This window comes from Choloepus didactylus, chromosome 6 (genome assembly GCF_015220235.1).
Source record: "Choloepus didactylus isolate mChoDid1 chromosome 6, mChoDid1.pri, whole genome shotgun sequence".
Lineage (NCBI taxonomy): Eukaryota > Metazoa > Chordata > Mammalia > Pilosa > Megalonychidae > Choloepus > Choloepus didactylus.
The window spans coordinates 131,544,308-131,568,687 of NC_051312.1; the positions used below are offsets into that span (position 1 = coordinate 131,544,308).

Consider the following 24,380-nt stretch of genomic DNA (forward strand, 5'->3'; position numbering starts at 1 on the left):
CCAAGCACATCATCCTTAGTTCCCACACCTGTCCACCTTCTGAACTCCCTGTCTCCAGTTAATGGACCTATTACCCATGTAGCTGACCAAGCTAGGATCTGATCATCAAGCTAAACACATCATTCTCTCCTCACTCCCTCATTCAGTCAAGAAACTTGACCTCTTAAATACAACTGGAATCCGACTTCCTCTCAAATTGCACAGCCAGTACCTTAGCGAAGGCCCTCATAATCTCACCTAAGTGTTCTTCCAATCTCTGGTCTTTACTCCTCTCAATCCATTCCACATACAGCCAATTTGATTCTCCCCGCCCCACCCTCGCCACCCCTCACTGACACTCTCCATGACCTCACTATTATAAAGCTGGTCTTCATGATCTGACTCCCTTGTACCTCCTCCAGCTTCACATTCTGCTGCTCCCTAACATTTTCCCCAGTCATACCAATCTACTTGCAGTTTCCAGAATCCACCATGCCTTTTATATTCCCATATCTTTCCATATGTTATCTCTCTCCACCTGGAAAAACTCCTCTAATACCATGTCTCAGGCTATCTCTGTGGTGGCTTGGAACTATGTACCCCAGAAAAACATGTTTTTAATGTTAATCCATTTCTGGGGGTATGAACCCATGATAAATAGGGCCTTTTGGTAAAGTTACTTCAATTGAGGGGTGGCCCAAGTGAATCAGGATGGGTCTTAATCCTATCATGGGAGTCCTTTATAAGAAGAATGAAATCCAGACATAGAAAGAAAGCCATGGGAAGAAGCTGAAAGTCAACAGAACCCAGAGAAGCCAGGAGAGGCCACCATGTGCACTGCCATGTGACAGAAAAGCCAAGGACCAAGGATAGCTATCAGCTAGCCCCATTTCTTCTGGGAGAAAGTAATGCCTTCATGACATCTTGATTTTGGACTTCTCCTAGCCTCAAAATCACAAGTCAATATATTTCCATTGTTTAAGCCAACCCACTTCATGGTATTTGTTTTAGCAACCAGGAGACTAAAACAATCTCCTACCCTCCTCAAGGGACCCAACTCAAGGGACCCCTGAAAGCCTTTCCTGAGTCTCCATAATGAATTAGGTGCTCTTCTTCTATGCTTCTACAGCACCCCAAACTATGTCTATTGTGGTTACTTAGCACACAATATTGTTTTTACAGTATCCTGTAAAATAGTCTAGAATATAAGTCCCTTAAGAGAAGGGACCCTAAATAATTCATCTTTGTAAACCTAGTACTACGATGTCTAGCACATAATAGGTAATACACACACACACACACACACACACACACACACACACACTCACCGCTTGCAGCGTTTACTCAAAAGGCATTAACAGGCTGAAAATAAAACTTATAGTCACATTAGTTTTAACTCTTGGAAAAACAGTATATCCTAAAGCTTCTCTATATTCATTATAGTACAGAGCCTTCTTGGGCAGAGTCACGGGGTGATTTCATTTGTTATTGTAAGTAAAGGGAGAAGACCTTATGACAGAGGTGTTTCTCTTGAGAAATATTTGCTGTGTATAAGACATTATGGAATCCCCTAAAGAGTTAGGTCCTTCCAGGAATTTATACTCTCATAGAAGCTTTGAGATGTACATCAAGAAAAAGGCAGAGAGATTTTGGTGTATATGCATTTCAATTGAAAGTGTAATAAAAACAAAAAGGACAGTGTGAAAATTTTGTTCCCAAATGAAATATTCATTCCTTATATTAAGATTTGAAAGTTAACATATATATCCTTCTGCTACCTCTTGGTTTCATTAGTTATTAGGCTTCAAATCACTGTCATTGGGCAAGCAGTGAACATGCAGTAATTATTTCATATTTTTCTTTCTCCTCTATCACCTTTAAATCCACAATATCTCAATCCAACCGATGTCAGTAAATCCATTCTGTCCTAACTTTTCTCTAAAACTCTTAAAACTATTTGAATGAGGTGTTGAGCAGCTGTCAGTTATGGATTTGAAAATAAAAAAAGAGCCTGGAAATTGTACGTTCAGTATAAAAAGATTAGCTGAAGCAATTCAGAATGTTTAAGAACTTTAAATCAAGTTAAAAGCAGTTCCTATGGCCAGACCTCATGAAGCTCCGCTTAAGAGTCACATTAACCTGGCAGTCAAAACTATTTAAAATGAATAATGTTTTTTTCACAATTCACTCACTTTCAGCATCACCAAAAAAAAAAAGATAACAGTGTGAATCGGCATACGGCAGTAAAGTCACGTAACGTCAACCTTCAAGATTTAGCTTCCTAAGGACAAAGCTGGAGCTATTAATCTGTGCACTAGATGAGCTATACCCCTCTAAGGCCAAAAGGGATAATTCTTCAAGTGACCAAAGGACAATTAAGATATTTCAGAAGTTTTTAGACATGAAAAGCAAGAGAAAAGTAGAGGAAAATGCATAATCTGGGTGGCCCATGATAGGTCAGTTCAAGTTTCAATACAAACCTACTGAATTTGGAGTGAAGGTCAATTTTCTAACTCAACCCCTCTTCCAACCTCCTCTACCCAGTTAAAGCTATTGATGAGCATGAGAAGTTGACTTTTTACTTTGTTTCAGCCTCGAGTTATGCCATGTAATATGGTAGCCGCAAGCCATGTGTGGTTATTTAGACTTAAATTAATTAAATGAAATTAAAATTTCAGTTCCTCAGTTGCAACATTCCAAGTGCTCAACAGTCACATGTGACTTGACTACTATATTGGACAGAAGAGATACCTGACATTTCCATCATCACAGAAAGTTCTATCAGATAGCACTGGAAAAGCATGGCTGGAAAAATGATGCTAGACTAGCCAGCTCAAGTCTCAGAGCCCAACTGCTAAACTGAACTACTCGCTGACCATCCCACCTATAAGAAAAGACGAGTCATCTTCTGAAGGTAATATGCAAAAATTCCACAAGGATGTTTCATATACGTGGAAGAGTTAAAGAAAAGCAGACTACAGCTCAGCATGCTGCCATATTAGGCCTGAGCTATACACTCACTACTCAGCTATAAATCAAAATGTTCCCACACATCAATTTAATTCCTGATTCCCCCACTGACTAATATGTGCTACGGAACCAGGCACAGTCATTCTGGACTTTGCACACCATGTTGAAAAGCAGGGTGGCAAAAATTAATCTACCTAAAGACTAAGAGTTGCCATTAAGCTGACCTAGATTCCTCCTGCCATTCTGAAAGTTGTTCCCTGGGCTACACCAGGATTTGTTTCTGTTCTCGGTTGGTGATTTTTAAAGAAGCACACTTCCAGAAAAACAACTCCTATCTGTCCTTCCTCCATGCTTAAGTCTTTCAAAGCTGCCATTCATTATGTAAGATACAAGGACAGTTGTGAGATTCATTAATTTGCTTTTTATTCAATACCACTACCTCAAGAATCTTAATTAAACATTTTAAGTAATATGGATAGGCTGGACAGGCTCTCCATTGTTCCTCCACCGTGGTAAAGGCACAATTTGGCTTACTGGTGTACTGCAACGAGAACCTGGGAGTCCAAAATCCTGGAATCTGGTTCCAATGTTGCCACATTCTAGCTCTGTGACTGGCTAAGTCACTTAAGTCAAAATCATTTGCTTTCATACCCTCCTCCCCAGAGTTCATGTACTTCCAAGACAATCTCTGGCCCTTCAGTGATTCTTCAGCACCCACAACACCCCACATCAACCCTGCCCTTTACCTCTTACTTCTTCTTCCACATGATCATCTCTGATCCTCCTCCGAGTCCCTGCTGGTGTTCATCACAAGCTCCTTATCATGTCCCCTAAAAACACCCAGGATCTCTCATACACTCTTGTCCCAGCTCCAGTACCTAGTACAATGCTTGGTACATACTGGACATTTCAACAAATGTGTGTTAAGTAAGTAACTGAACAAATGCATAATGTAGAACTTCAACTATCAACACTTTGCAGGTTGATAGCTGACTTGACTCCCTGGTCTAGCTGAACTACTCATCCCCCCCAACTCCCATATCTATCTATCTACCTCTCTCTCTCTCTCACACACACACACACACACACACACACACACACACACACACACAGACACACACACGGGGTGGGGGGGGACTTCTGTAGCTGTACAGAGACATTTCTCTCATAGCACTTTCCCATTGTTTTAAAATTCACCTCAGTCTCTCAGACCAGTCCTTAAGTTCCTTTAGGGAAATGACTTCCTCTTATTCTAATGATTGCTAATTCCTATTGTAGTATCTGGCACTTAGTAGAGGAAGGAAGGAGGGAAGGAAGGAGGGAAAGAATGAAGGAAGGAAGAAAGGAAGGGAGGGAGGGAGGAAGGAAGGAAAGGGAAGGGGAAGGAAGGGAGGAAAGAAGGAAAGGGAAGGGAAGGAGGGGGGGAGGGAGGGAGGAAGAGAGGGAGAGAGGGAGGGAAAGAAGGAAGGAAAGAAGGAGGGAAAAGGAAAGAAAGAAAAAGAAAAAAAATCTCCAATTCCAGCTCTACTCATGGCTTCTCTCCTAAATTCTGGTACCACTGGTCATTTTCACCTAGATGTTCCAACTGTAGTTCACAGTGCTAGCAAGCTCAGTGTCTTCCCTTACTAAACTTACTGCATGAATTTTTATTTCTGTTAACTAGAATAGCCATTCTCCTAGTCACTCACTCAAAATCAAAGCACACCTTCATTTCTATTCTTTATTTTCCCTCAATCCCCTTTAGACAGTCAGCCACCTAATCCAGGCAGCGCTCTCATTTCTCCTCCCCTGCCCTAGTTGAAGTTCTAGGCCTTGCTTGAACTACCACACCCCTAGCAAATCTCTCCATTTCTAATTCATCCACAAACCACTGCCAGATTCACACTGCTAAAGCACCAATCTGATGTTACTTCACTGTTCCAAAAACCTTCAATAGTTCTCAATTACCTCCTGCATTACATCAAAACCTGGCATTCAACCTTTTTCCCCAGTCTGGCCCCAAGCTACCTTTCTCCAACCCCATCACTCACTCACCATTCTAACATTCCTACCAGTAAGCCTTTACTCATGTGGTTCCTCCTCTACCTGGAATGTCCTTCTTTCTCACCTCATCGGTGGAAATCTTCTCCATGTTTTCAAGACCTCCTTTAAACGCTGCCCTTGGAAAGCCTTCTAGACACCACAGTCCCATGCTAGCTCTCTCCTTTACACCCCTCTGATGGAAAGACAGAGATGACCCTGATCAGAAATCTTGGCTCCTTACGCAGTCCTCTGCTGCAACCAGAGCCGCACCTTCCAGGTCCCAAGGGGAATGTGGAGAGGAAGGGTCAGGCAAATGAGCAGAACTTGTTACTGCTAGGGCTCTGGCCTCAGCCTGACGGGCTCTCCTAGGAAACTGGGCTTTATTCTCCTCAGCCTAATTGTTTCGAACCTGAAGGATGCATTGTGTTTAGGCCAGAGGTTTTCAAACCCTTTTCAAAAGAGTGAAACTTTTTTTTTATTCAGAGGAAATCTTATGGGAAAACCTAATATATACATGGAGCTTCTCTGGGTTGAAATGTAGATAGAGTGCTTTGGGAACTAGCACCAGATAAATGTTAGAAAATGAATTTAACTCTGATCCGTTATTCCATTATAAGTAGATTATATATTCATCCTTTTTTTAAAAAATCTATCCTTTTCTTGCTCTTTTAGTTCATGAAAAGTTCAGGTCAAAATCTTGAAGGTGATGACCTCATTTCAAAAAATCCTAAAATCTTAAAAAATATTCTATTAAAGCATAACTTTGTGTGCACTCACCTTATGAAATAAGGATAAAAAGATGCAATCATAGGTAAATTAATGTGAAAATGGGGGATCATTTTTGGTTAAAAAAGGTGAAGGAAAATTCTGCTACTACCTTAGTCTGAAATTCTAACTTCCTAGACCTGATTTATGCCACTGCATGAATGGAATATAATGCCTGAAAAATTATATTTCAGGAGGAAAAGAAAACTGAATGAGGTGGTTATTTAAAGAATCATCAACTTGTTTTCATGCAAATGACCAGAATAATGAAATAAGCAATCCTGCTGACAGGAACGAGAAGCAATTGTTTTTAAATAGGATGCTTGAAGCATTAGCCAACTAATTCTAGAAGAAATTGATTAACTAATCTTTTCTTCTTCTTGGATAATAGTAATCATATACTAAACATTAACACACTGACAAAATTTTTATTTCAAAGATATCATTTTTTTTGAATATTGCTATCAGATCATTATTTACTTGGCAGTAGGTCGCAACTGATAAAGATATATTTACCAAGAACAATGCTGGAAAGAAAGGATTCAATGCCTCTAACTTGACAGACGTCTTAAAAATGCAATCCCTGGGAAAAAAAAAACGTCTACCAAGAAAGGGAATATAGCACATAACAGAAATCAAGAAGGCATGGCATCCCTCTCCAAACTTCAACTAATTGAAATAATCCGCACCCAATGCCTAAGAAATGTAAGCTGTGTAACCTAAGACAATATAAAGCTATATAGCTACAAGGGAAGCATCAATAAAATTCTACTATTCTTCATAAAATTCAAAGCATTTAAAGCAACAAACACAGACTAGGCTGGATGTATGCCTTAGGCAGGGCAAAGAGAAGTTTAAATAGATAGATGTGAATATGAAGGGAAAACTTTAGAAATAAACCATAAAAATTAGTTATGATAGGTCCTCCTCCCCCTCCCGAGGCTGTCACGAAGTTAGAGTTATTGAATAGGCATCACTTGTGACAGTGAGAGAAAGGGCTTACCACCCCCCTCCCCTCAAAAATGTCTTTACAAGGTCATAGATGTATCAGTGTCACAAACGCATTTTAAAAATATTACAGCAACATGAAGACCTTGTGGATCACACCCCCTTTATCCAGTGTATGGATGAATAGAAAAATGGGGATAAAAACTAAAGGACAAATGGGGTGGGATGGGGGGATGATTTGGGTGTTCTTTTTTCACTTTTATTCTTTATTCTTGTTCTGGTTCTTTCTGATGTAAGGAAAATGTTCAGAGATAGATCGTGGTGATGAACGCATAACTATGTGATCATACTGTGGATAGTGGATTGTATACCATGGATGATTGTATGGTGTGCGAATGTATTTCAATAAAACTGAATTTAATAAAAAAAAAAATATTACAGCAACAAACTCTGGTTAGAGTGGGTTCCACCTCTATATTCACAGGAAAGAACAAACTCTAAACTTCTCCTAAATTAAAAGGTAAAGTGAGGAAACTCCCTCTCGCTGTTTGCTGCAAATGAAATCTCTCCCATCTTCCACAAAAAACCCAAAAAGAAATCTCTCTGTTTCAAACTCAATCAGTTGCAGGCTTAATTTTGCTGGTCTTATTTAGCACACTCTATACAGTCAAACAAACAGTGAAAATATCTCCATAAAACAGGCTGCCTTAACCATCTCATTTTTTAAAACACAGCAACAAGCTATTTCTCATGTTTGATCCAATTACTGTGATCTGTTTTTTGATTCTGTAGCCACTGATGCCACATATATCTTTATTACTGTACAAGGAAAACTATTACCTTGAGGTTTAAATTTTGGTTTAAATTTCCCTGTGTTCACTACACTGCTGCTGAGAGTATATCTCAGTTTTAAGGCGAGACTCTCGTGAAGCCAAGGTGAAGAGGAGCAGATGGCCTCAGAGAAAAGTTTCTTGGATTGTTGCTTCAATTCTAAAGTGTCGATATGGCCTCAGCAATGACTCAAAGTCCAGTCACTAGGACAGTCAAATGATTAAATAAATGGAAACGGGTTCTCTTATCTGAGCTGGTAGTCTAAATCCTTCCTATGATTGCCTAACAACCGAGTATGAGCTAACACACTAGAAGTCAGTCCTTCAGGCTACAAGAGTCAGGCTTGTTGACAGTTTTTCATCCGTCATCAGAGAACAAACAACTTCTACTAAGAATTAGAGCTCTAAAAGCTGATAAAAAGGCAACCACTAAATTAAATTCAAAAACACTAACTCCTAGTGCAAATTCTATGCCCCATAACAAATGAAAATGGATAGGACATACACATTGGAAATCAGATTGTGGGTCAGGAAAATGATGAGTGAATAAACAACTCTGGGGCGATTCATTTTTGCACTGGTCTTCAAGACTGAATTAATATCATGTTCCCTGTTCACATTTATGCTGGAAGGGTTGGAAATTATTTAATGGGCAATGCACACCGAATTTCCAAATCATCACTGCTTCCACAGACGTTTACTAAACACATACTGTGTGTAGGGCCTTGTCCTATCTGCTGTTAAGGATACAAAGACTCTCCTACAGAGGGTGTAGGATGCATGCAAATGTGGACACGTCAACATATTAAAAGGTAGAAATATAATTAAGTGTCAAGGAATGGCTAGAGAAATTGGAATGAAGTTTAAAGAAAAACATTACATTCAAGCTGGGAAATTACACAAGACTTGAGAAAGAGGCACTGGAGTTGGACCTTTAAAGAAGGCATTGGCTTTAGACATGCAGACATGGAAGGCAAGAGGATAGGTCATTTCTGCTGGCAGAAACAACTTGGACAAACACAAAATGCACATGGGGTACACAGAGAAAACTGCAGGGTGTTTGGCAGAAGCAAAGAGATAAGTCAGGGAAGGCCCTTAGGGAAGTACAGAAGAAGGGCCCAAAGAGGCACCTAACCAGCCTGAGAGGTCATGGAAATTTCCTTGAGGAACCGGTGCTTGAGCTGAACCTCAAAAGATATGTAGGAGTCAACCAGATAGAGGAGGAGGCTTCAGCAGGGGGTAACATATAAAAAGCAGGGAGGCATGAGCAAGCATGATGTGTCTAGGATACATTTACTTCAGTAGTCCTAAAGCAAGAACACCGTGCAGAGCTGGCAAGGAAGACAGGAGCCAGACAATGAAGGGCACTGTAGACTATGCCAATCTTTCATCTTTAAGGTGCCAGGAAACCATTTAAAGATTTAAAGCTGGAGAGTGAAGATCTGATGTGTGTTCTAGAAAGATCTATTTAGAAGTAGTGTTTAGATGCATTACAAGAGATGAGAATAGAGGTCAGTAGACCAATTAAGAGCCTGTTACACCAGTTTAAGTCTATTTTCCTCATCTGTAAAATGCAGATAAGGGTAAACGAACACAGTGAAGAGTTAAATGAATAGGAGCAGATGCAAGAGATAAGCAGGATTACTAAGTCATGGAGGAGGAGTGCGGAAGAGGAGAGGAGAGCGTGCTCCAAGATGATTCCCCGATTTATGTAACTCATCGGATAAATGTTGGTACCTTTCATCAAGACAGGAAATATGGGATAGAAGGAGGTTTGGGAGAAAAGATGTTAAGTTCAATCTTAGACACCCTGGATTTTAGGAAAACATAGTTAAGTGTTTAAAGACCTGGTTCAGATCCTGGGTTCTCCTACTTACTATTTATATCTCTTAGACAAGATACCTATCATCCTCTCAGCTCTCTCATCTATAAAACGAAGCAACAATGGTAAACCATTTATAAGGTGATGGCAAGGATTTAATGAGATCATGAATAAAAACACTAAATAAATGATATTACGATTTTGTAGTTACTATTATTGAGATAACTGTGGGACCTCTAGATTGAAATGTCCAATAGGCAATTTTAGAACATGGTCTGAAGATGAGATGCAAAAGGAGTCTCAGCTGTGCACTTTATAACATAAAGTTATACCTCAATATAAAAGACAGGAAGCATCAGGGCATCAGGACTTGAGATACAGATTTACCAATTTATTGGATGAGGGAGAAGGGTAAAAGATGACTGATTAGAAGCAAGGTAAGGCATGGTTATTAAACATCAAAGATACACTATGTTATATGGAAGGGGGCAGTCCTAACTTTCTTGTAAGTCACGTGGTAAATTAAAAGAATTGTTTACAACATTCTTGTGTACACTACCCAAAAAGAACTATTACCTAGAATAAAGAAAACAGAAGAGAAACTGAAATGGGGGGTGGGAGGAGGGAGGCTTCTAAAGTAAAATAAAGCCAAATGAGGGGAGAAATCATCAAAAGAAATGTGATAATCCAGGATTTGTCAAATACACAAATACAGAGACAGGGCACAGGGGCACAGGTAGATGTTAACACAGATTTGTGGAAAAGTGTAAAGAAAGAACAAAACCACCCATTGAAATTAAGAATGTATGTACGTAAGGTTTTGCTTATTTTTTCAAAAGGAAAGAGGAAGGATATATAAGAAGTGAACAAAACTGGCTACTACGGAAGACAGGTGGAAATGAGGTGCAAAGTATAGGAAAAAGAGTGAGACTTCTTTACATAGCTTTGATTTTTGAGTCATGTTAATGAAATTACATATCCCAAAATTAAAATTAAATCAACAAGGAAAGAAAAAAACTAAAACTGAATACACGCAGAAACGAATGACCCTAACTGTATATCTGATTGATAACATAACCACACACGCACACACAAAGGAATTAATTTGTGAATTTGTGAACACAGTACTCTGACTTGCCACCCTCAGTGGGAACAAAAAGAATAGCAAGGAAATCTTGAGCTTTATGTGGTAAGTCAATTGTCTATAATGGTCTTGGCTGAGTCATTCCAAAACTCTTTTGTATTAAGTATAGGATACTGACGTTGTTGAGACCTTGACTGGAAAAAGCAGATACAAGAAAGGAATAGAAGAAGGAGAGAAAGAACCCTGGGATACTAAACTGGAATTGAAGGTATGAGTACAAACTCCTGATTTAAATGTATAAATAAAAATAAATTGGTATATATAATACATATGTACATGTATGCATGTGTTTATATAATATATATATTTATATCCTAGTTCTGTCCAATGAAAAAGTCTAGAAAAATTACAAATCAGTAGCAAAGATATACAATGAATATCTAAATACTAATCCACCACTAAACGGAACCAGAGTCCTTGGAGAAATAGCTGATTCCAGGTCTGTGGCAGGGAAAATACAAGGGAAGCCTAAGCATCTTCTTGTGAAATAAAATAAGAAAGTAATTAAAAATTAATGGGATATGTCAAAAGAATACAGAAACTAGTCTGCAGGGGTTCCTGCTGGCCAAATTTGATGGTAATGAAAGATACCACACTGAATTTTTTTTTTTTGTTTTAATCTGAGTCGATAGTGATTTTCAAAACAAAAATTTGGGGTGAAGCAAGTTCCTTACACAAGAATGCCTCTATTCAATATAGAGGAATGAGAGAATTAGAAAATCACAATTTTGTAACCACCAGTGTTTAATATTTGATTCAGTGCTGCTGAAACCAATAGGGGAAACATTATTAGAGAATATGATCTTCAGTCTCAAAATATCCCACAGATAACTTATTAATTACAAAAGGGCAAAAATGGAGAACCCTGTGGATACCTCCTAAATTAGGTGACTAAATCTCTGTCCTTAACAAGGAATCAAATTTACCATCACCAATAATAGAGCAAACCAATATTATGTCCCTCCTGATACAATCCTAACAAGCTGGTGGCAATGTGAGCTATACAGTGTTCTTGCCAAACATGTTTAATCTGAATCGAATCACAGGGAAACAATCAAACTATCTGTAGAACTGTGGCACATTCTACAAATAACAGGTTTGGACTCCTCAAAATGTCAATGCCATGAAAGCCCGCCCCCCTCCAAAAATGGAAAAGGTTCCAGATTAAAGGAGACTAGAGACAGGAAAACCAAATCCTATGTGGGATCCCTAATGGACTCCGGATCAGGAAGAACAAAGAAACAGACATAGAGAATATTGATGGGATGACTGAGTACATTTGAACATGCACCAGATGTTAAATAATATTATTCAATCTATGTTAAATTTCTTGAATGGGTAATGGTTTTAAGCTTGTGTAGGAAAATGTCCTAATTCTTAGGAAATATATGTCGAAGTATTCAAGGGTGATATGTCACAGTGTCTGCAACTTGCTCTCATGTGTTTCAGAAAAATAAAAGATATGTGACTACATGTGTATAACTTAATTAGAAAGACAAGACATAAAGCAAAGGGGCAGAATGTTAATAGTTGATTATTCTGGGGTATATTTCATTATATTCTTTCAACTCTCCGGTGGGTTTGAGATTTTGCAAAGGAAAAGTTGAGAAAAAAATAGATTACAAAAATAGTAATAATAATTGATTGTAACCTTCTGGACATCAGGGATGATCCTACCCAAATATGAATATGCCTAATACAGTGCCTGGTATAAAAGCAGATATTCAATTTAAAATATTTTTTAAATATTCATTTTTCTATCAACTGCCTTATACATTAGCTAAATAGATACCATTTCTTTAGTCAATGTAGTATATTAAATACAGGAGGCTTAATAAAAGAAAGGCCTTTCTGGGATAAAAGGCATAGTTCTTTGAGATTGTAATCATTGTCAGTTTCTCCAATGATTCCATTTACTTCCAAAAACATTCAACCCCAGGAGGGATCTTCAATATCACTTTGTTCTTTCACCCTATAGACAGTTGAACATATCCTGAATCAATTTTTTTAGCATAATAGTCTTTCAATATTTCCAAACATGAGAGGGATATACAATAGTGATTACTATTAACCTAGTACCCACCAGTAGCAAGTTTTAATAAAAGCCCTATATATTTGTATAAAATACTTCCTTCTCCAGCATGTTCATATATATGATCTTATTTTATTTCTGACATCATGTAAGGTAGGGTTTTTTGTTTTGTTTTGTTTTTTTGTTGGGCTGTTTTTGTTTTTGTTTTTAGGGTTTTTGTTTGTTTGTTTGTTTTAACTTGTGAGTAAAGCACTAGCATTTACTCTTCTGTAAACTAAATTGTCACAATCTGGTCCAGAGATGGAGAGATTTGCTTCAGGGAAGGGAAATGAGCAGCAACCAAAAGTCATGTGATTCCTAACAGAACTAAAGGAAAGAGGATAGAGGCCTCTTCACAAGGATGTGTTGCTTCCAAGATATGCAAAAGGAAAAGTGAAGTTCCATGCTATTTAAACTAATCTCTACTTGAACCTTTTAAGAGATAAAACCATTTGAGCAGTAATTTAGTACTAAATTAACTTGGTTTTTTTTTTCCCTCCCTATCTTTGAAGTTTTCATTGTTTAAATAAGGGTTTCTGCAAGAGAAATGAAGCAATGCTCTTTTTCTCTTCAGAAGAGAGAATCAAGCTGATGACTGTAACCGTCTGGGTGGTTCAACTTATCACAGGCATAATCAGCAAGGAGCCAAATACATACCACATTTGACATGCAACCTTTCCCCCAAGACTGTCCCAAAATACTCCATGATAATCAAGTTTTTTTATCACTGTATTATCATGCTGCATAACCTTCTACTAACAAGAACTGAACTCCACAGGGGAAAGACACCAGACAAGGAAAAAAAAATAAGGGAAGAATAGCAGCAGATATTACTACCAGATAAAGGCTCTGAAAAGATCCTTAAGATAACACGTTTAGCAGTTACACTGAGAAACAAAGGTTTCATTTTTTCTTAAGCCACTGACGAGTTATCCTCTATATCATCAGCCAAAATGTGGCCAAATTCATAGGCCTGCCATGATGTTGCTGTGATTGCATTTAGTTAGGAAGTACTGCTTCCCAAATCAAAGGTGTTTAAGACATTACTAACGAAGTCCTCAGTTTTAAACTGCTGACCTTCCAATTCCCTAGGCAGTGCTTCTTAGTAACTGGATGCGCCAAACACTCTTGTGGCCATCTCTTGGATCATCTTCAGAGATGCTTAGTTTATGTAAAGTCAGCAGCTCTAGACTAAGCCCTTTGACCTTGACCCTTAAGAAGTCTTCCTACTTCTAAGGGACTGAAATTTTCGTCTGAAAGTCTTACTTTATCTGCTTGTAATTGAAGTCAATTTTGCTATTTTCATGTCACAAGAAACCCTAATATTCAAACATGGACTACCAGATAGGTACGACACATTTTCAGCATTTTAAAATTTTAAATTTTCATTAAAATAATGACCATAATACTTAAAGATTTTGGCTTAGAGTTACGAAAGGTACTTATGTATACACCTGTAAGGCATAAAAAAGAAATGTGTTGGGGCATATTTTAGAGAGGTACATGTCAGTTAAGCTGAAAGATGCAAAGGGAGGATATTTATTCTGTAGGTAGGCAATGAGAATCAGCCATCCTACACCTATAAACCAAGACAGCCAGCTAAAGGGAAAACAGATGAGAGAGCAGTTTTAGGCAATGGCAACCAGCTGAAGGCTGATCGGTGGAAGCACTTTCTTCCTCAGTTTCACTGGAGAATCATCAGTCTTCCAGTCCCATCAGGATTGGGCTGAAAAGTAATGAGAAATGAGGGCAATTAGGGCATGTGAGAGCAAATCAGGAAGGACAAACCTCGAGACAAAGCAATGTGGAATTTGATTCAAGAAGCAAGAATCTGGGATTAGGTTTTGGAAAGGGAAGTGTCATAATCATGTCAAGAACTGAATTAGAACTGAGGTGGGTAGACTTGAGTTCTGTCTGACCTGCAGAGGCTAGGGTAGAGGGGAATCGGCTAGGAATCTTCTGCTAGAAAAACATGGTGTAGAGAGGATGTTGACAGTTCCAGAGAAAGCCTGGAGAAACAATCAGCCCATTTTATTTCAGCCCAAGAGTGAAAGTTAAGGAGGATAAAAATGACTCCAAATTTAGGGGCCTTGGAATTCTAGTTGATGACAGTGTCACTCACAATAACGGAGACTTTGAGAAAAGCTGATGTCTACGGCAAAAAGATGAAAGGTTCCATGTTTGACATGTTAACTTTTTGGTTAATCCTAGCAAGTGGAGATGCAGTACAGACAATAGGAGAGAGGGGGCTAGTGAACCCTCTGTTTTCAAGTAGGAAAGTGGAAATTCTCAAAACTGGCAGATTCTCCCCCCATCACCCCACTCCCACCCCCACCACTGTGAGGAACCTCATAACTTAATTCCAAGTTGACGCTGCAGTCCAGAGCCGGAAACTGAACAGAAATTAGCACTCCTACCTTCCCAAGGAAGACTGCCAGGAGCAAGATACTTATTCTGGGCATTTTTAAAGTCCATGTCACTGGAATATCAACTTCAAACACTGAGTAACATTTAATATACAGCACAGCACTTTCATTTCAAGTCTATTTAACATTTCTGAAATATCTAGATCAAAATGTTGGGTCAAATGGCTATATTCCAGTCAAATATCTACTAAAAGGAAAAAATTTCCCCCATGCCACATCTCCCAAAAGATTATCGCCTCATTCGATCCTAACAGGTCTCCTTAGTGCTTGCTTTCTCTCAACCTGACCTCATGTTTCTCTTTTGAGTAATAATAAAGGTCACGCATCACTTTTGCTGTGCATGTATATAAATAGCAATATCTCCCTTTTTTCTAACCCTACTTCAAGGCCAACTATACCAAAGCTTTTGAGAACCACCACTGGAAGATCTTCAAAGAGAAACTGCCCATTAACCACAACAGCAGCTGCTGGCTAGAGCCTTCAATTTAAATCTCTGAAAAAGAAACTGTGGCTTCTGAAATTTAAACAAGGAGGTGCCACTTGTAATTACAAACATTCCAGTGGGTCCTTTCCTTCATTGAGGGTTTCCTAACAAAGGCTTTTTATTCGATTTTCGTGGTGCTAACTAAACCGTGAATGCAGGCATTCCTTTGTGCTTTTTTTGTGCAGTGGCCAGCTCAGGAGTTGTGCAGGAGTCGGGTTTTTACCTGGCCAGGGCCACTCAGACCCTTCAAAACCATTTCATGTGTAATTATTTGTTTGGCTGAAAACCAAAAAACCAAACGCTTCAGATTTATAGTCCACGTTAAATACAACATTCAAGAAAGAGCCTCTTAAAAAAAAAATACCTCACATTTCACATTTCACAAACCTTGGAAAATGGAACCAACCTATTTCCAGAGAGACCAAAGTTCAGAGATAAACTCTGAAGCAATCCAACATTTCTAGCTGAAATTTAAAATTAATATTTTAAATCAATGGAGCGATTATTTAGAAATAAAGGTAAAGGTAGTAACCCTTTCTCTCCCTACCACCCCCATCCCACTAAAGCAAGGCGCAAATACTTACAGCTTGTTGTATGGGTTTCCCACACCAAGAAGGCATTTTGTAATCACTTCAGTTACAGAATACTGGCTGAAATTAGTATTTAGCCAGTTAGAAATGGAAAAAGACATTTTTCTTTTCAGCCACATATTCACAAAATGCAAAGACATTTATATCATGGAAACATTTAAAGATAAATATACGAATGAGGTACCTCACAGCCATCAAGCTAAAATAAGCCTTTCCTAACATAAGTCCTCAGATAGACGGTATTCATTATGGGAACAACTGGAAATGGCCAATTTTGCTAGGGGTGCTTTCCACAGCACTCCACAGTTGAGGAATTAGCTACAATTACTGCATATTTACACAACCATATTTACCCAACAATAAAACTCATCTTATCCGATCCAAACAAAATTTTGCTCAAAATAAACCAAACCACACTAAAAGGTCTCCTCAGTGCAGGCCATAATCATGTTCCAGTTTCTCCCTTTGCTTTTTTACCCAATGCAACACCCCTTCAATGCTACCTTCCTCAGTAAAGGAAGGGTAGGACAAAAATTGTGTATATCTAATTGAGACTACATTCAAATAACAATACTGTGATTATGAGGGTGGAAAAAGAGGGGATACGTCTTACAGAAATTCATTCTAAAGTAATTATGGATAAAACGATAACCCGTCTGGGATTTGCTTAAAATAATTTGGAGAGGGAAACTGACCATGGGTTGATAATTATTGAAGCTGGGTGTCTTGCACACAAGGGTTAATTATAGCATTCTCTCTAGTTTTGTATATATTTGAAAATTTCCCCAATAAAATGAAAAATAAAAAAAGGGAAATATGACCAATGTAAAAATGTCACCTTGCAATAATTTTTTCTTTTAAAAAAGAAAAATACTTACTCTCAGCTTTTTCTCTGCTGAATGAAAACGGATGAGCACTTGGTAAGAAAATCAAGATGTGTTCTTCTTGACTTAAGAACCCTTCCGTAGTTATGTTGAACCAATTCTACCATTAATACTAATCCTTAAAAAGGCAAATAGAAATATTAAAAATCTAAACCTGAATCTTCTGAAGCATAGTTTTCCTGTATCTAACTTATTACAGCAATACAATTCCAGAGTTTTCCCTTATGAAGGCCCTTTGGACGGCATTCGTGTTGTGGCTGCCAAATAAAGTCCAGAGGTTTCAGAATCATTTGTCAACACCAAAGACAACCTTACCAAGAATTGGTCCTTTCTTCGGAGAGGTCACTCCTCTGATACATGGGTTTATTACCTAGAGCTACAATTAATCTTGCTGCCTTCAGAATACAAAGTATTCCTAGCCAAGACATCATCTACCCGTGATCCATATCCCTGCCTGGGCAGCCCTGCAGGGAGGTGGAACACAAAGTTCACTGGTTGGACATCAAGGGACCTGCTCCCTGTCCAGGATCTGGAGCTAACTTAGCCCCAGTTCAACTGTGAGCAAGGTCCTTCCCTCTCTGGGCTTTGGCTGCCTCACTTCAAAACAATGGCATTTCAACAGATGATTTCTAATGTCCTCCTTTTGAAAATTCCATGGTTATAAGAATCTCCAATTCTTCCAAAGGTCACATTAAGAAAGATAGCTTTATTGCTAAACTAAAGAAATTACATTTTCTATCAAATACTTTTAAATGTGAATATGAATATTGAGTTAAGTTCTTAAATAATTTGCATATATAGGTATGTGTGCATATATATATATGTGTGTATATGTATCTGTGTGTGTGTGTGTGTACATATATATTTCCATGAGTACACAAACACTAACTGGTACCACTAGATGCTTATAAGGGACTAACTGCTTCCAACTCAAAGCAGCAAATTTTCAATTCCGCAACAGATGTCGCTGTGTGATTTCTCCTTTCTATGCAGGATTTTTCAGTTTAAAATGCCCAGCATAGTGGTCAGTACTATTCTTTCCAAGAAAGACATGCAGCATTTGGATCCCTTTGGATTTATCTCTCATAAATCTTCTTTGTATCCTGGTAAATTTCCATTCAAATCATAGTATCGATTAGTTTGGCCCAATTTAAGAGGTTCCCCCACATAAACATGAGCCTTTTGTTAAACACACACACACACACACACACACACACACAACAACAACAACAATTTTTACAAATAAAAATTCTAAGTGGTGGATAAGGCATTAAAATGTTAGATACAGAAACCCAATGAAACAGAGAGTTTATATTAATAGCAATATTATCAATTTTTTAAAGCCTGAAAATCATTTAGCAATATAGGCTTAGAAATAATAAAAATTCACTTTTGCACGAGGCTAAACTATACCAGGTATGGGTAAAAGTCACTAAAAAGAGTAACATTCATGAAAATTTTGGATTCTAGATTTCCCAGAAATTTTTTAAAAAAATAGAAATCGTAAGGCTAATATTATAATTGCAAGACATCTTACCAATCTGACATTCACTATCAACCACTTCTTGACGCATGTCATAAAAGAGTAACATCTCTTTCCCTACAACCAATATATCCTCCAAAGACCATCAATCTCAACAGGTAGCTAGCACTTTCTTCTGTTGAAATTCAGAGCCGGAGGAAAGGATTTCAAAATCTCCCTTTTAGACCCAGGAACCCATTACCTTCTGGGATTTTAGAGAAAGTGAAGACAGATGAGCAGGCAGTGAGTCAGGACCAACTCCGATAAGAATATGAAGTCAGGAAGTGAGGGAGGAAGCGAAAGTGTCTTGCCTGTTGGCTTCTTCCCTGTCCCACTCCCCTTTACCAGGAGGGCCATTGGGGAAAACTGGATAAAGCATGTACAACATCCATATGAATAAAGCTCTTTGTTCCAGAGAACTGCCTGCTCTTTTATTCCCCCGTTTTTCGTATTTGTTCATTTCAAAAGATTGCTCAATGGGTCTCTTGTTCCTCCAAAATGTCCCAGGCAAATAATGCAAGCTTGTCTCGTCACACAAGTCACTAAATGAAGCCTTGTGCGTCTCCAGTGACACACTGTAAATATAAAGTGGCATTAATGAGGGATATTTTATCAAAGCTATCACAGACAAGTGCAAGTCCAAGTCCCTCCTGCGGCTATTCAATTTGATGCAGGGAACCACAATAGCGAAAGCGGCAGTTTTTTGAAGTCCCTATCCCCGGTATGCAAGCCCCAACAGGCCAGAACAAGCAAAACTCACCACCCACCCACCCCACCTCACCGGGCTTCCTACCACCCGCAAACCCCCACCCATCAGCCATCCACTCTCATGCTGAAAAAGGTAAGAGGGAGGTGAATCAAGCATTGGTTCACTCAGATCGAAAATAGGAAATGTCATGCATGCACTTAAAACATAACGGGCTTGATTTCTACTGTGGAGTAAGCTTAGGCAACACCATTTTAGCTGCATTTCATTAACATCCATTTCATCCAAGCACCAAGAGAGGGATGAGAGATTTTCTCCAGGGGATAGATGGATTCAGTTACAGCAGAAAACAGACACAGGACCCACTGCACAATGGCCCTAGTTCGGATTCCCAACAAGGATGTAAATGAAACAAGCTTAATGAAGTTAAAAGGCAGCACCAACAGGTTTCTCTAACCCTCGCAGTGAGAATTGGAAGCCTCTGAGAAAGCTTAAAATAAGACAACTGAGAAAGAAAGGTCCCACCGGTGCCCAAGTGAAATTCATCCACCACCACACCCCATCCGAGCCTTGGACCAGTGGCTGGACTAAAGACCCCCTCTCAAACTCAAACCAAAAAAAAAAAAAAAGCATTAAGGAAGAAAAAGAAAAACACTTCAAAAAACTCTTCTCACCCCCTCACTACAAATCAAACCCAATTACTTTCTAATTTGAACACAAAGAGCAAGAAGCTGCTTCCATGGTAACTAGCAACAGAATTTTCAGCATGCACTGTTGCGTTCCAGACCGCTCCTTTCTAAGTCAGCATAGATCCCTCGCCCGGAAGACAACTTCTTACCGCGAGACAGTTACAAATATAGTACTGTAGCTACTACCCGGTGCCTTCAATGAGCATTCTTGACAGGGGAGGCATAATCTAATCCTCCTCTGCTGCCAAACGGCATTGCACGGCTCCCATTTTTTAGTCGAAAGGCAATATCCCGGACCAGCGCTTCCCTCCACCCCCCGCCTTTTTGTAGCCAATACAAGTCTATTGTTGCCTCTATCATGCGCCAGTTACTGAGCCTTTACCCACGCTCACGTTTAACTGACATTGGCGCTTTTTACAATGCAGCAGCATGAGGGATCTCTTTCAGGAACATTTTATTGAACCCATCCAGTCAGAGACATCACCCGAAATGAAGTTGTAACCACACTAGCATCGGCTGAACCCAATTATCTCGTAACTCATAAATTAAGAATTCACAGAGGAAAAACAACATAAACAACAGCCGGAGACAGACAGTGGCAGGGAAGAAAAATTCTCAGCTTTAGAACTAAAGCTGCTGCCAGATTCCCATCCCTATACGGCCCCAATAGGTTCTCCAAAGCAAACTCCTCCGCAAGCCTGTGTTGGGGGGAAGCAAAAAACCCAACCCCCTCCCCCAAATCCAAAGCTAGTACCCCCAGACATCCCCATTTCCTACAGCGTGTCTCCTGCGGTGTTTACATAACTGTGTGTCCTCTAGCGTGTAAACAAAAGGCACAGCCCAAGCTTAGAGGCGTCTTCCGAGAGGCACGGTGGCCCTAGCGTTGCGCCCGCCTGGGCCGGGGCTCCGCAGGTGGGGGCCGAGCTCTCGGTCTCCTCCGCCACTTGTTGCTCCTGTGTCCTGGCAGCTCCCGAGCTGCAAGGAGGGGATCTGCAGGCGCAGAGTCCTGCTGCATCCCCTCCTGCACCTTCCCCCGCCCCACGCAGCCCCGTGCTACTCGGTCCCGGCTCCCCGCCTGGAGCCCGCAGCAGGCGGCCAGGGGCGCGGAGACGCGGTGCGGCTGCCGAGCGCGGCGTGGTGGAGGGAAGGGGAGGCAGGGTGCAGTACTGCCGGCCTCACCGCCGGGGAAAAGCTCCAGCTTCCTTTTGTTAGCAAAAGCAAACACTGCCCTCTTCTTTCCCAACCGCGCCAACGCGCCCGGCACGCGGGCAGCCACAGATCGTGCTCCTACCCAGCGCTCGGCGTCTTCGGGAAAGGCGCCGGGCGTGCAGAGCCGCCCCTGGGCAGATTCCCAAGGCAGCTCTCCACACTGGAGGCGCCCGGAGGCCCGCAGGTCCCCGCCCGGCCGCAGAGGCCGCGAACGCTCCCTCCACCCACCTCGGGCTGCCAAAAAGGACGCGAAGCCTGGAAATCTGGTGTCCCCACTCGTGGCGGAGAACGCCGCGGAGCAGGCAGGCTGCGGGCTTTCGGCTCCTTCCCGCAGAGGCGGCGACAGCAGCCGCCCCCCTGCGGGGCCGGGCTCGGGGAACTTTCCCTGCTTGGAGCTCGGCCAGGGAGACCCGCAGCCGAGGGGAGGGAGCGGAGGGGCTGCGATCCAGGGCTGGAGGGAAACACTAGAGGCGTGCAGTTCGGGGGAGAGGGGAGAAAAGCAGAACGAGGGGAGCTGAGGAAAGACCCGACAAGTCTGGGGATGTCCTGTAGACCGGTGAGGAATCACGCCGAAGGCGCCTGGGAGTAAGCCATGGGAAGCTTCGGGGGATGGAGAACCTGGGGGGGAGGGGTCCGATGGAGAGGTGGGGGCAAACGGGCAGCCCTGGGAGATGAGAGGACCTGCAAGTTACGGGGACAACAGCGAGTTTAGGAGGGTCCGGTAGGTGTGGGGGGTTCCTTCGGCACATCCCCTTCCCCCATATTATTTGGCCCTGGAGCCCCCCGTTCTCACTCCACTCCACACCCGCACCAAGATGGGAAGAAAAGGTGTGGGTGCAGCTGTCCCTAAGGGCTTTCATTCATACCCTGCTGGGCAAGGAAGAAGGGAATCACGGATTTTTCGGTCCCTTCCATCTCACCCCTGAGTTTCCTCTCCACACTCGCTCCGTTCGGATTTAGGAAGTGGGAGAAGGTTGTCATGGAAACGTTCCCCCCTCCATGGCTACAGCTACTGGGGTGCTTTAAGAGATTTAGGGGACCAACCCGCTGAAGCCCACACCTACCTGTGGGGATCAGTGCCGCGGCGGAGAGGAGCAACAGCAAAAGCCTGAGCCGGAGCCCGGGAGGCGCCGCCGCCGCCACCACCACCGCTGCCGCCGCACACTGGGATCCGCTCGGCAGCACAACACTCGCCATGTCGGGCACCTGCCTCAGACTGGCGGCCGTGGCTTCCTCGCGAGCCTGAGCGGACAACTAATGATATGCTAATGACATGCACGGAGGGCGGAGTCCGGACAGACCAATCACAGCGCCTCAAACCCAACCCCGCTCCCGGAGGACTCGCCCCCTCCCCCACCCCGCCCTTTGGCGCTGGCTTTCGGCGGCGCGCCCGCGCCACCTAGGGGCGGTGCTAGGGGGAGGGGCATATGCAAATATGTTTATGTTAAAGATTCGTTGTTGCTTACCCCGGATCAAGGAAAAAGTGTTCTCTAGGCGCCTGGCGAGTGAAGGCTCGGGCTCCAGGGGGCGGGTCTAACTTCCTGTACACCTTTATTAGGAATGTTTATAGCAATCGCTGAATCAGACCAACGCCTGGAGAATCTCCCTTAGGAGGCTCCTCTGCCGGTATACCGAGTGTATGTGGCCTCGACACCAGACATTGCAAATTTCCGCCACTCACCTTGCACGCAAGGAAGAGATCTTTGGGAAATGGGGGCTGTTCAGGAGTGGAGAGTGAGAATGCAGGTCCCCGGATTGACAAAACAATCTGGGAGAAGTGCATGCGTGGTTTCCACGTCCGGCGGAGCAGGAGAGCAGGCTGAACACCCTAGCGGTAGACTCGGGCATAGTTGGGAGAAAGGAACCGTGGAGTCGAGTTCTGGGCTTTTTGCGGTAGATTCTCAGGATCGAGAACGGTCCGCTCAGGCTCCCCCAGTTTGCTGAGGGTCTCCTTCCCGGTTTAAATATATATGTAAATTTAATATATAGGTAGATAACATTTCATATCATATATTTAAGGCTACACACATTAAAACTGAACAAAATCTATTCGGTCAAGGCTTCAAGGCTGGAGGGCGGGGGGCGAAGATAAGATCTGCCATCCTTCCTCCTTCTGGGCTCAAACCCACTCCCCCGCCTTTAGGCCCCCAGCCCCTCCCGTTTTCTAAGGCTGCTGGGACCAACAGGTGCTCAAAAGCTTTCCAAATCTCTGGGAGAGGCTCCCCCGGCTGAAGAGACTGGCTTTCTACAGACTCGCTCTCCCTCCCAGAAATTGTCTTTGCTTCCTTTCAAACCAGGCAGCCGGCCCTCTTGTTTATCTGCTTTTTAATTACTTATTTTCTTCCCCTCTAGAAGATCGTGTGTGCTCTGACCCTCTGTTGCTCAAGCATCAAATTGAAGGACGAGCCATATTAAGTGTAAAGGTTTATAATAATTTAAGTATTCATAGAATGCAGAACAATAAGATGTAGGAAATACAATTTGCATAATAAATATCAATATCACAACAGCTAAAACAAACCATGACAAATTATCTGTGGCTAAATGACCAAGAGATTACTGAATTTAAATCGCTAAGTCTGAGCTATAGTCTAGGGGCACTAGCCCAAATGACTTCTGTAGCCCTCTGCCCTCATCTTCCTGAAAAAATAATAAATAAATAAATAAATAATACATATCAAAAAGGAAGTCAAGATCTGCCAGCCCACCAAATAAGTTACACTTAAAAAACAGCCTACCATTATCATTATGCATAAACTAATTCTCAGACTGCCCTGACTTCACAGCTCTGGATATTCTGCTCTGTAATTACAGGCCTGTTGCATGAACTGCAGGCACTCCTCCAGAACTTAGGGAAGCTCCAGCCAGCAAAGAGTACTAGAGGAGGCAGGAGACCATCCCCACAGGGTGGCAGGAAAACGGCCCAGTCTGCAAAATCCTGTGAATGCTTATCACCTCCAGAAGTGAAACTACCTGGATCACACCAAATGCAAAGCAGAGTCCCACCAAATTAGGAAAAAAATGTGAGGTCATGTGCATGCTGAAAGTGATTTGTAAACTATAAAGTAAAATCCTATAAGACAAGAACCCTTGCATAGAACCTGACACAGAGTAATATTAATAATTGTTTTATTATTATTATTAATATTATTGCTACTACGATAGCATTTATTGAGCTCTTACCAAGTACTTTGCATGCGTAATCTCATTTAACCCTCAGAACAATCTTGAATGTAGGTAGTTTTTAAACATGATTAGAAAGATTAAGCAATTGCCCTGAGGTCGCAGTTTCTAAATTGTAGACAGTGCCCGTGCAATT

At 41.4% G+C, this 24,380-nt stretch overlaps 1 protein-coding gene across 6 annotated transcripts in view; it reads right to left on the reverse strand.

Moving 5' to 3' along the window:
* CADM1 (cell adhesion molecule 1) overlaps window positions 1–22,263 on the reverse strand; it is a 340,006-nt gene extending 317,743 nt beyond the window's left edge. For all 6 annotated transcript variants that reach the window (XM_037841528.1, XM_037841527.1, XM_037841526.1 and 3 more), the window contains exon 1: window positions 22,126–22,263. In XM_037841528.1, coding sequence (XP_037697456.1) covers window positions 22,126–22,258 — 133 coding nt within the window. In that variant the 5' untranslated portion in view covers window positions 22,259–22,263. The remainder of the gene's footprint in view (window positions 1–22,125) is intronic.
* Between the last annotated feature and the right edge of the window lie 2,117 nt (window positions 22,264–24,380).